At 30.5% G+C, this 13853-nt stretch overlaps 1 protein-coding gene and 1 long non-coding RNA gene across 3 annotated transcripts; both read left to right on the forward strand.

Annotated features, from left to right (window-relative positions):
- The first annotated feature begins 3744 nt into the window (after window positions 1-3744).
- LOC113860983 (microtubule-associated protein 70-2-like) lies at window positions 3745-9090 on the forward strand. Of its 2 annotated transcripts, none has more exons than XM_027493572.1 (11): window positions 3745-4127; window positions 4391-4476; window positions 5118-5183; window positions 5285-5455; window positions 5603-5773; window positions 5887-6042; window positions 6152-6298; window positions 7043-7114; window positions 7196-7732; window positions 7819-8003; window positions 8692-9090. In XM_027493572.1, exons 1-11 carry the CDS (start codon window positions 3977-3979, stop codon window positions 8708-8710), a joined length of 1761 nt encoding a protein of 586 aa, XP_027349373.1. In that variant the 5' UTR covers window positions 3745-3976; the 3' UTR covers window positions 8711-9090. The 2 variants fall into 2 exon arrangements, with proteins under 2 accessions (XP_027349373.1, XP_027349374.1); XM_027493573.1 differs by having other exon boundaries at window positions 8585-8781.
- On the forward strand, window positions 6359-6862 carry LOC113860984. The gene is made up of 2 exons (XR_003504091.1): window positions 6359-6499; window positions 6594-6862. It is a non-coding gene; the product is annotated as an uncharacterized LOC113860984 (long non-coding RNA).
- Window positions 9091-13853: the final 4763 nt, after the last annotated feature.

Raw genomic sequence — 13853 nt, forward strand, 5'->3', positions numbered from 1 at the left:
AAGTGAGGCTAAAAAATTTCCTCAAAATGGAAGGAACTGATGAGCTAGATGTTGGGTTTTTTTCTTCTTTTTTTTAATCAAATTATAAATGATATTTTAAAAATTAAAAATTATATGAAATAAATAAATAAATTTTGATTAAAAATATTATAATAAAAATAAATTTTGAATTAAATTATTTTTCAAGATTAATTCTTATAAAGTATTTTTTTTAACCTTCTTTTACACTTATCTAAAATGTGTAGGATTTTTTTTTCGTTATCTTCCTTTTTTGCTTGGACCGAGACTCATCTGGACAACGAAAATTTTCTCTATATGTTACTGTCTCTCTCTCTCTCTTTCTTTTTTTTTCATCTTTATTTCATTCCTTTTATCTAATTAAAACACTATACTACTAGTTACAACTTTAAATTTATTCTTAATTAATACATAAATTTTATTTTAGCCTAAACGTGTGTCTGATTTATTTTTTAATAATTAACTATGTTTATAACATTTTGAAATTTTTCATAAATAAATAACAATTTCTTTTAAAAAATATAATTATTTAAATACTTCTATATGTAATTTACAAAAAATATAAAAAACTACATAAATATATTGTTTATATTGCATTATATTTACATGTTACTTAATAACTAATTTTATTAAATATTTTATATTGCATTGTATCCTTTTAATCTTAAAAATTATTTTAAATATCTACAAATAATATTTTTTATTAAAAATAAAAATGTTTATTTCTCTTTCATATGGTTAACATACAAAATTTTATTATTTAATAAAATTCCATTAACTTTTTATACTTAAAATTAATTATAAAATTTAATATTAACAAAATTGTAGATTTAATATTGACAAAATTGTAGATTTAATATAATAAAGTTATTCAACAACTTAAACTGGAACTAATAACATGTTACTTTCAGTTTAAGACAAAAAAAAAAGTTGTCCGGCTTTTGGCAAACGATAATTTTTGGAATAGAAAAAAAATAAAGTAATACAGATATTTTAATATCATCTTGAATTAAAATTTTATTTCAAATGCTTCTAATATTAATAAAAAAATTATAATTTGAATTAAAAATAATACTAAAAATAATTATGACCTGAAATGTTATTCATAAAGAATACACGCTGTAAGGTTGGAATGCGATTCGAGTTTTGTTAATTTGTCCTGACGCGACACGTGTGCACGTTATGGCTTCTCTTCTCGCATGTGCGTTTGCCCCTTCCATCTTTCTTCCACACCCTCCTTTTCAGTTTTAATTATCATATGGAGCAACGATTAAACCTGCACGTGTGTAAGATTATCCTTTTTCCATTCAAACACGTGTGAGTTTTCTTGGCCTTGGTTTCAAACGACACATGCGACATGTCCCACCTCTTCATCCTTGATCTTTAGGATATTTTATGACTCGTACCTGTCGTTTCATGTTTAATATCTAAACCCATTTCCAATTAGAAAGGATTTCTAGAGCGACATCAACTACGTACAATGTGATTGCGAACTTTTCTTAACTACTCACTGATTGCACTAAATCACAGACAACAACACGTACTATTGTTAACTATTAATTAACAAACTCATACGTCTAATTTCTCTATGATTGAATGCCATCCGCGTTATAAGAATTTTATATTATTATTTAACAAATTTAAAATGTCATTAAAAATAATTTCTTTCAAAGAAACCATATATTTATAAAATATATTATTACGTATGAACAAAGTTTATCATTAAACTTATTGGGAGTATTTTACATTAAAAAAACAATATTATAAAGTTGATCATCATCTAATAAAAACTTCAATGCTTTTCCCCGTCAAAAGATTTAGGGAAAATATGAACGTGCTTTTTGAATGTGTAGTGAGAATTCAACTCCTAATTATGATTTATTTTCCCTTTTGGGCATATTTAATTTGTTAACATGATGGTGAGTCCACGAAAATATTGCTATTCATAATAAATGCGGAAGGATAGAATTCCATGTGTAACCGATTCATTACTAATACAGTTGTAATGATCGTCCCACTAAGGAAATTGACTTTTCAGTAATCATTAGCATTGTTTTATAATTATGATACAATCAACTGTCAAACCCGTTGAATTTATTTTTTTCAAATTTCTTGATATAATATGTTTTTAATATAAAATATTATTATATTTATAATAATAATTTAATTTTTATTAATAAAATATCTTAATAGAAGTAATTCTAACATTGCTTTTGTTAGCATTTATGTTGCATTATGATTATAAAAACAAATAAAAAAAGTTTCCAATAATTTAAGAGAAAAAACGTACTTGTCATCTAAACCAATTTGATAGAAGCTTTCAACTAACGTCTAAATGAGTTGAGCCATTTATTAATTGTTAAATGCTTAATTAAGTTATTGTTTATTTTGATAATTAAATAAATTAATATTTTTTATGATTATTCTTAAATCAATACATTTTTATTAAAAATATATTATACTGTGTGATTATTCTTAATTTAATAAATTTTAGAAAATTAAATATTTTTATTATATCAACAAGAATAAATTAGAGAGATGGTACTTTTAAATTTTAAAATAAATTATAAAAATTCAAAATTAAAATTAAATTGGAAAAATAAATATTTAATATGAAAAAATTACATGACATAATAAAAAATCGTAATTTTAAAATATAAACTTATATTTAATATATAAAAGCAGATAAGCTCAAATCACAATCTCATATAGATTCACGTTTAAAAAAAAACTAGCTTTCATGTGTGTATATAAATTGTAACTTTCTACAAATTTTATACAAAATTACATTTATGCATAAAAAAGTTGTCCAATATCACATTTGTCTTTTTAACAAAGAAGAAAACCAAATAAGCTAACATGTGCCAATTGCTTCATTTATTTTAAATGGATGCTAGCATTTGAAAAATTACTTATTACTCAATGCAAAAATACAAAAATCAAGTGTGTATATTTTTTTAGATAAAAGATATTAAATAAAGCACTAGAATCACCCGTGTCCCTAAACCATCCATAACCTCAGATTCTTGCCTCGCCACACTTCACTCGTTTGTTGCTGTCACAGTTCATCAAAATTGTGGCTAATTGCTTTATTCATAGATCTGCTAGACGCAAACCATTGCCGTGTTATGATGTGTGAATGAGTTGTCTGTTGGGAACTCGGTTTTTTATTTAGAAGTTATGTGCTTGAAAAGGAGAAAAATGCTATTTAGTTTTCAAAATAGAGGAAAAGTTCTTCTAATTATTATATATATACATAGAGAGGGAGGGAGAGGTATCGGATTCACAATATTCTCATCATGAGACAAGTTTCTAAAATTAATTAACTTTTTTGTAAAGATTCCCACCAATCCATATTCGTGTGGGTCAAACAGAGAAAGAATAACACTAGAACTAGAACTTAGAAAGAAAGCGGAGCTACTTTGGGATCGTCTCTTTTAAAGTTTAATTGATTGTATTGAATTACATTAATAAATAAATAGATATTAAATTTAATTTTTAAGATTGAATTGCAACAATTAATAATAAATTTTTATTAAAATTATATTTTTATAAATTTGATACAATAATTATTTTTTACTTTTAAACAAGATCGTTAAAAAAGAAAAACGAGAGAGGAGAGTTAGATTGGTTAGCATGGTGCTTACACTCGCAGCACAGTGACTTGAGAATGGCAAATAACACACTGACACACATCAAATAAACTGTTTTTCTTTTTAACATAATCACACTCACTGCCTCATCATCTCTAATTTATAAACCAAACACTGCCTTCTCCTTAATATTAATGTTCACACTCAACACCACAGCTACAACAAACTAACACAACAACAACAGTTACACACGCACGCGCACACACATTCTCTCTCTCTCTCTCTCTCTCTCTCTATGGTCTGGATTTTGAAATTGTTTTTAGGGTTATTGTATTGTATGAGGTGAGAGCATTAACAGATCTCCGATGGCGAGCACCCACATTGGGAGCGTCGGTGACTCCGACGCCAAACACACCAAAACTCGCCCCAAGAAACCCTCCGACGACTTCATCACTCTCTTCCATGGCTCCGATCCGGTCCGCGTCGAGCTCACGCGCCTCCAAAATGAACTCCGAGGTAACTTCGTCGCTCACCATTTTCTTTTTCTTTTTAAATCAAATACGACTTGAAACGTGTAGAAGAATAATTCATTATTAATTTTTTAAAAAAATGTGTTAATTTTAAACTCGGACTACCTTTGTTTATATATGGAAACGTGTTTATTTTTAGTATTAAGTAAAATTTTATTAAATAGACAACGGCATGTAGTTTATTTTGATTTTTTTCCGGTACGTTTTTCATTTTTTCTTATACTGAATTGGCCAGTATCTCGTTTGCAGAGAAAGACAGAGAGCTTGGGGAGGCTCTTGCGGAGATTAAGTCCTTGAGGAACTCTGAGCGTCTTAAGGAAAAGGGGGTTGAAGAGGTACCCTTCTTTTACCTGCTCCTCAAAATTTCTAAGGGTGTGTTTGAAATGCTTTTTCAATAAGCTCTTCTTACATGAAGGCTCAAACTATATATTTGACCATAAAATTTATTGGAATCAGTTATAAAATCATATTCTAACAAGGAATACTGAATACCTTATTGAAATAAGCTGAGAAAAGTGCTTATGATTGGCTAGTAAATATACTACAAACTTTTAAGTCATAGAAGCGGCAATGAATTTAAATTACTCAAGCTTGACATATGTTATAGATAATAATTTTCATAAACTGAGATGATAATGATAGATAAGGAAACTGTATTATTAATTGAGTGACTATTCTGCATTTTTTGTTTGCGCTTGACTGTTTTGTTACAAGCTCCAGGGTACTGGTATATTTTTTTCTAGTTGTATTTTTCATTACAAGGAACCTAGTTATCACGTGGTATACCCAAGTATTCCATTGAAGCAGTGAGCTCCTGCATTCTGTTTTCCTTATTATCTTTGACAAAGCAAGATAATGCACTATTGTAAACATTGACTTCACAATGAACTCTGTACGTGGTGAAGATTTTGGTATTTATAAATTTCAAAATTGAATGTTATCACAGCTGTGTTTTTTATTTGTTTAAACCATGCAGCTAACAGATGAGCTGAACAAGGTGGATGAAAAGCTAAAAGCAGCTGAAGCTCTTCTGGAAAGTAAGGTATTATTAGTAGTTACGGTAGCTATTGTCTCATTGGAGTTATTTTACTTCTGAATAGCTCTTATTTCAAGGTCACCTAATGCTAGTATTGTGTTTGACAGAACCTTGAAATAAAAAAAATCAATGACGAGAAAAAGGCAGCATTGGCTGCTCAATTTGCTGCTGAAGCCACACTTAGAAGAGTTCATGCTGCTCAGAAAGACGATGAAATGCCTCCTATTGAAGCTATTATAGCACCCCTGGAGGCAGAGCTCAAGCTTGCTAGGATGGAGGTACATTTTGATGGTTATGTTATGGATTGAATTGGCTTTTCAGTGGGACTGGATGAGAGTTTATGCAATGTTCCATGTCTTATTCCATGTTCAGAATCAAGACCAAAGGGGTCTATAGTGCTTGTCCTTACTGCTATACTTTTCTAGGTGGCGAAGTTGCAAGATGACAACAGAGCCCTAGATCGGCTAACCAAATCTAAGGAGGCTGCACTTCTTGAGGCTGAGAGAACTGTTCATATTGCTTTGGTCAAAGCATCCTTGGTTGATGATCTGCAAAACAAAAATCAAGAGTTAATGAAACAGATTGAAATATGCCAGGTTTGCTATAGTTCTTTTTATCTGTGTTTATGCTTTCCAGCAATGCATATATTTTATAATACTCAATGAGTGGAATGCAAAGTTTAACGAAGCATTTTATATTCTTATGTCAGGAGGAGAACAAAATCCTGGACAAAATGCTTCGGCAAAAGGTTGCTGAGGTTGAAAAGCTAACCCAAACTGTTCGTGAGCTTGAAGAGGCTGTCTTGGCTGGTGGGGCTGCTGCTAATGCTGTCCGTGATTACCAGCGTAAAGTGCAAGAGATGAATGTAATTATTGCTGTTCTATAGATACTCCTTGTATATACTGTTTGTTGTTTTGAGTCTGTTGTAGATGCTCTTAGCTGCTTACAAGTTCTAACCTTCAAAGTTGACACAGGAGGAAAGGAAAGTTTTGGAGCGGGAAGTAGCTCGTGCCAAAGTTACTGCAAACAGGGTTGCGACTGTAGTTGCAAATGAGTGGAAAGATGCTAATGATAAAGTGATGCCCGTAAAGCAGTGGCTAGAAGAAAGAAAATTTTTTCAGGCATGTAAACGGCTCAGATATTATTTTTGCTTTGTCTTTTGCTAGTTATTTGGATGTTTCTGGTACATGATGTTTGCAAAATACCCCAGTTGATCGATGTTTGCAAAAGTGTTATATGTAAGATATGTCATTTTTACTGTTCTAATCTATCTAGTCTTCTTGGTTACATTATGATTGGATGTTTGTTAATCTGATGCCAAGGTAAGAGAACCACTGACTGGTAGAGAGATGGTAAGAAAGAAATAAAATTGCTGATCAATAAAGTAGCTGTGGCAGTTTTTAATCTGATGCCAAGGTAAGAGAACCACTGACTGGTGGAGAGATGGTAAGAAAGAAATAAAATTGCTGATCAACAAAGTAGCTATGGCAGTTTGGATTTCTCATGTTGTGAGGCAGGTGTTTAACTCAGATGTGGGTAGCAACAAAGATTTTATTTAGCTCTCTACCCTCTGACATCCCTTACATGCTTCTTTTTACTATTTTATCTCTATTGTTCTGCTATACACCATATATTGCCCCAAAAAGTCATCAATTAAGATGATAAAATGCTACCCTGCTTTTAAACAAAATGATGATTTGAAGCCAGTAGTAAGTCATAAGTGAAAAGGTATAAGAGAAGCTGAGAGGTATTTTTGATATTATTTGCAAGAATTCTGAGTGCTAGAATGAAGTTATTTGATGGCACATAAATTAGAAGTTGTTGAGGTTTTATTGAAAACTTGATTCAATTCCATTATTTTGTAGGGTGAAATGCAACAATTACGTGATAAATTGGCTATAGTTGAGCGCACGGCAAAAGCAGAAGCACAAATGAAGGTATATAATATGTCTTATCTGACTCCAAACTCTTGATTCCTATTGAAAAGCCTCTTCTCAAAATTTTAATTGATTTCACAGGAAAAATATCAGTTACGCTTCAAAGTTTTGGAAGAGAGGATTAAGGCATCTAATGGTAATTCCAAATTCACAGCATCAGATGGAAGAAACATTGTCAGTGGGCCTTCACGGCGTCAGTCTTTTGGTGGAGCTGAGAGTTTCTCCGCATCCTCTTCCAATGGATATCTCGCAAGGAAAAACTCAATTTCAAAATCAGGGTCTCTAAGATCAAATAGTGCTAATGTGTTACTAAAGCATGCCAAACTTTCATCTAGATCATTTGATGGTGGTAGTAGAAACCTGGAGAAAGAGAGACAGACTTCAAATGCAAATGGACTAGATAACATGTCAACCAACACCAATGATCAGGCCATCACTAGTGAGACAATTACTGCACATGAGAGTGCAAATGGTGCTCCAATTGAAAAACCAAAAGCAGAAAATGAGGACTGTGTTTCAGGAATGCTGTATGACATGTTGCAAAAAGAGGTTATATCCCTGAGGAAAGCTTGTCATGAAAAAGATCAGACTCTTAAAGACAAGGATGATGCGATAGAGGTCTTATATCTGGTTTCTTAAATGAGACAGCAGATTTCATTTTTCTTTTCCTCTTCTAATTCAATTTGTTGTTTTAATGTTTGAAGATGTTGGCAAAGAAGGTTGATACGTTGAACAAAGCTATGGAAGTTGAGGCCAAAAAAATGCGTAGAGAAGTAGCTTCCATGGAAAAGGAGGTTGCTGCTATGCGGGTTAGCAAGGAACCTGATCGCAGGGCTCGGCGAGCAAGTGCTCCTAGGGGAGCTGTAAATTCCCAGCCAATTTTTACCAGGTCAATTTTCTTTCTGTTTATTTTCTTTATTATGATATTGTTTACTTTATTCTTCACATTCAAGTAGACAAAGAAAAAATTTATGTCTGAACATTTATCTGTCAACATCCTAGGATTTGGGTCATGGGGTTGTTATTGAAGGTACAGAGTGGATCACCATTCATCATTGATGAAAAATTCAACTATTTAAATTTTTATAAGAATACGAGCGACTTGATTGTCAAATCTGAATTTGTGAACACTTGTTGAGTTTCTTATCAATGGTAGCCCAAACTTAAGTGCACCTTGCACTTTAAAGGATACTGTCAAAATATATATATCTCAATTTGACCAACTTTAAAAAATAAAAGTCTTTCATGCTTATGTTTATCATCACTGAAGCTGTGCCCTTACCTTTTTGCAATGCTTTTATAAGCAGTAGATAAACATTGTGCAAAACTAGCCTGCCTAATCTGGTTCCAGATACTGTACCTTAGGATAACTGAAATAGTTTGATTCTAAAAATGAAGGGGATTTAAAGCCTAATTTGAAAGGATGGTATCTTTAAAACAGTTTTTCTTTTTGGTTTTTGTGCGGTACAGAGCCTTTATCAAGGGATGATCTTGTTGTATGTACATGTCCGTTCTGCTAATGTAGCTCCATTTTTACTAGTTGACTCATGCACAACATTTTTCATTGGATTTTTCAGGAGTGCGCGTAACTTCTAGGGAAATTCATTTGGCCGTGTTTGTGATCCTGTGAAAGGATGACCAGACAAACAGGTATCTCTTTGAATTCTTCCCCCTGTGCTGAATAGAGTTGTTGACTTATTATTTTTATTCTCTTCTTTCTATCTCCTGTATGTAAAGCTGTTTAGCTGTCTCGGCCAGGGGTAGTGTGTAAAGACGGGACCTTGTGTTTTGCAGGGAATCCATGTCTTGTATATTTTTTTGTATACCATCTTCAAAAAGGAAACTTAGAATTAGTGGTTCCATGTGATTTGTGCAAGTATCTGAATATGGCTTCCTCAAAGTTAGTTCAAAATACAAAGTGTCAAGCTTGTGCTGCACCTAATCTGGATTTTGATTCTGCTCTAAAATGGATTGAAGTTTTCATTTGTTTTTTTACCAAAATTCTTAAAAGAAATATTGATGCTGACATGAAAACACTGTCGTGGTCGCGTTGCAGTTTTGAATGCGAAAGCAATTGGACATTCTTATTTGTGGTGACGATTTCTAACAAATATACTATCTGCTATCTAAAATCATTACAAAATATAAATGAATCGGTTGCAGTGATAAAGGGGTTTAGAACTCGTTAGCAATATCATGTGAGTATATTACTCCGACCTTCAAACTTCGATTGATCTCACCTAAAAGTTGGATTGCGATGTTAAAATCCAAAATTTTCATTTAATCTTACTTTAAAAAAATGATAATATCTTGTTATGAAGGAAAGTATCCAAAAAAGGGTTTTCTTTTTAGAATAAATACAAAAACAAGTAATGTAATGATATATGGATAAATATTAACAAGTAATACTATAATAACAAAGAAATATTTTTAGCTTTAGAAAGGCTTTAAAAATTTAATAAGTCATTCTCATTTGAAACACAAAGCGACCTCTATATGTATAATAAATGAAACTATTTTATCTAAATATTTAGTAGAGTTATTTTCTTATTATTTTGCTATGTATATTTTTTAAGATTAAAATTATTTAAGAATAAAATGTAAAACTATATTCTCTTATTATAATAATTTTATTACATTATATAAACTTTTAAAATATTCGGAGGTTGAGTTTTGCCAAATATAGTCTTTTTTGAGTAAAAAAGGTTGTCGCTGTTTAATGATACCTGTGATTTAGATAAAAAATATATATTATAAACTTTAAAATTTCCTGTGAATTTTTATGTTTAAATTTATACAAATTCTTTTTATTATTTTGTATAAAATTTTAAAATTTCTATACATATATTTATTATATAAAATTCATAATACTTAATATATTAATTTTATCAATTTAAAATTATTGTAATTTTATTAAATTTTTATCATTTTGATTCATATTATTTGTGGTTATAGAATTAAATTAAAATGAATTATTTAAAAATAAAATATTTCAAATAATTTTATTATATATTGTATATAAATATATTTTAAGATAAAATACCTATTTATTGTGCAGATTCCTACCTACTTTATGTCTGAATGCCTAATAAACAGTAATAATAAATTTTAAGAAATCGATCCTGTGAGTTTTGCATTTCTTTAAGTACGAATTCAACCATGGAAGACAATTTTCCTCTATTCTCCAAATTAATAATTCAATCACGATTTCCTAAATTAAACATGTCAGATTGTCTTTTTAAGACTGGACATGATATATTGGATATGTCAAAATTTAGAATGAAATTTATTATAATTCCATGGAAAATATACTAATCTTATTCGTTAATAAGAAAGGTTTTACTCACCCATATTCTTATTTTAGCTGCTTGATTTTTTTTAACGAGCAAAATTATTAGTTTTTTTTATTGCATTTATTACATATTGAGGTAAGATAATTACAGTAAAAAATAAAATTAAATAATATTTAAATAATAGTGTTTGTTGTGTTACTTCAAATTTAAAAAGGAATTATATATTTTTTTTAGATTAATAGTTTTTATTCATTATGTTTCAAAGATTAGAAAATATTAAGATCTTTTTTAATTACATTACTAATTTTACTGTTTATTAGCATAAAATTAACGGTATTGACTATTACAAATATAACAAGAAAACTAAACCCTTTTAATCATGAATAATATTATAGATTTTACTTTATAATAAAGAAAAGTCTGACAAAATTATAATGAAAATAATAAAATATTGTATATATATCATGTAATGTGAACGTATTATATTATTAGTCTGAAATTGTAAAATAAGACAATTTACCTTAATTGATGATGACTATTTAAATAGTTTTGAAACAATGTTAAAATCGCACATTCATTTGAATAAAAATAAAAAAATAACAATAAAATACTATTAGTAAAATTTGTTATATAATACATAGCATGTTTAAATTTATGTTTATATTAGAAAGAATCATGTTAACTCTGACATACTGCATAATAACTTCTAAACTTGATTGCGAAGTTCTTACATTATAAGATTGGTTGTTTCACATTAAAGTATTTCATGTTACAGTTAGGCGTTAAGCCGAGGAAGCCTAGTGCATAGTGCATAGAAAAGTGTGTTAAAGGCTTTTAAAAAGAGGTTAACATTATCGATTGGAGGCAAGATGACTTTGATTAATGTCGTTCTTAATTCTACGCTATTGCACTTGTTATCCTTTTTTAAGGCGCTGAAGTCAGTGATAAAGGAGATTGTCACTATCCAACGAAATTTTTTATGAAAAGGGTGTTGAGAATGGATCTAAAATCCCTTAGGTGAAATGAAAAATAGTTTGTAAATTGCGAAAGAATGGTGGCTTGGACATTAGGAATGTGTAGTGGTTTAATTGAGCGTTTCTTGGTAAATGGTTATGGCGAGGTGTTAATTGTTCTAGTTTTTTGTGGGTACGAGTGTTGGAAGCTAGGTATGGCAGATTAGCTTCTTTTATTCAGCGTCCATTAGTCCACAACAAGTGTTCTTTATAGTGGTATGATTTGCTGGAGGTTATTCATCAAGAGAATTCATTGCTAGATGAGAAGTTGGATAAGAGTGTGGGTGCAAGTTTGCATACCCTTTTTTGGACAGATAAGTGGGTAAACGAAGTGCGATTGTATGAAGTATTTCCACGATTGTTTGCTGTGGCGAGGAATGTTGAATCTTGTGTATTGAAAAATGGTTTTCCTTATGGCACTAGGTTAGTTTAGGATGTTAGTTGGCAAAGAGAACTCTTTCAACATGAGATCTCAAGTTTTAATCTGTTGTTAGAAATTGTGGATGGAGTTTCTACTAAGGAACTACAAGAATATAAATGGGTATAGAAGGCAGATTCTTCAGGTTATTATTCAGTACAATCTGTGTAATAATGGCTATTTGAACTTTTTGGTGGTCCTAATAATATAGATCAGTGTACGACAGACGTCTTGCAAAGGCTATGGAGAGGGAAAGTCCCTCTTAAGTGTCTACTAGTTACTTGGCAATTGTTGTTGAATGCACTTCTTTGTAAAGGTTTGCTGATTAATCGTGATGTTCAAATTGATGATATAACTTGTTGCTTTTGTCATGGTTTGGAGGAACTTGCAACTCAATTGTTTTTAACGTGCTCAGTTTCATTTCAAATCTGGTATTTTACTGTGCATTGGCTTGAATTCTCACTGGTTTTGCCTTCAGATTTATCGACTTGTTTTCTTAAGTTGGTGTTGATTGTAGTAAAAGAGAAGAGATATATTTATTATTGTTTGAGTGAGTATAGCGTGATCTTTGTGGTTACATAAAAATAAAATTGTGTTTTCCAATGGTGTTTTGGATTAGAGGTAAGTCCTAAATTCTATTATTCTGAGGTCTTGAAAATGACTATCACTTGTTAGTAAGGGAGAAACTATTTTGTTAACTAATTGGTATTTGAACCCACGAAATTGCATTCGTCTTAGCTCTGTATAAGTAACTTTTTGCTTTTTATTTTTTTGAGTAAGTATTAAGTTTTTTCTCTGTATATATAGGTTTGGAGTTCTCTTTGAACTTTTTTTAATAATATATGTTTTGCCTATAAAAAAAAAAACTGCATAGCAGCTTCTATTTTGTAAACATACTTTGGGCACTTTCTACTGCAAATCAAAACACGCATGGGAATAAAAAGCATGTGTGGAGTACCTCACTCTTGTCTTTGCCAAATAACATTATAAAAATGCATATATGTGGCAAAATAAGGTACAATTTACTGTAATTAAATTAAAAAATAATAAAATATTATGAATAGAGGGATAAATTACACTTTTGACCTTTTATTATACTTTATGTACAATATTACATCTTAAAATTACAATTAAATTTAAAACGAAAAAACATTTATATAATATATTTGCGAATGTGAATGTTCTTATCTTAATAAGTAATGTACCATATAAGGCCTTATTCGATCACCTCCAAAATCAAAAGGAATCAAATATTCTTTCGGCCTTACCTTAGGACGAAGGATATTAGTGTACCAGATAAGACCTTATTCGGTCACCTCTAATTTAGTTTTATCCTAAGACGAAGGATATTAGTGTATCAGATAAGGCCCTATTCGGTCACTCTCAAAACTAAAAAGAACCGAATACCCTTTCGGCCTTACCATAGGACGAAGGATATTAGTGTACTAGATAAGGCCCTATTCAGTCACCTCCAAAACCAAAGGGAACCGAATATCTTTTCGGCCTTACCCTAAAATGAAGGATATTAGTGTACCAGATAAGGCCTTATTTGGTCACTTCCAAAATCAAAGGGAACCGAATATCCTTTCGACCTTACCTTAGAATGAAGGATATTATTGTGTACCAAATAAGGCCTTATTTGGTCACTCCCAAAACTAAAAAGAACTAAGTACCCTTTCAGTCTTATCCTAGGACAGAGGGTATTAACTACCCCTTTGGCCTCACCCTTGGACGAGAAGTGCTAATAACCTTTTCAGTCATCTTAAAATAAATTAACATTATGATTATGTTTAGGTATTCAATAAAGAAAGGATTAATTATCCAAACTATCAGAAAGTTAATCCAGGGTTAACTCACCAAGCCCAACAGGGCCAATATGATGCTTATAAAAAGAAAGTAAAAATGAGAGGTAAAGTGATGACTTCAGAATATTAAATAACATTTATTACTTTATATCGAATACATACTTGATTGTCGGAGTGCCATTGCATATATCCCTTATCTCTGATAAAAGA

The sequence above is a fragment of the Abrus precatorius genome, unplaced genomic scaffold (assembly GCF_003935025.1).
Source record: "Abrus precatorius isolate BTA unplaced genomic scaffold, Abrus_2018 Scaffold3, whole genome shotgun sequence".
Classification (NCBI taxonomy): domain Eukaryota; kingdom Viridiplantae; phylum Streptophyta; class Magnoliopsida; order Fabales; family Fabaceae; genus Abrus; species Abrus precatorius.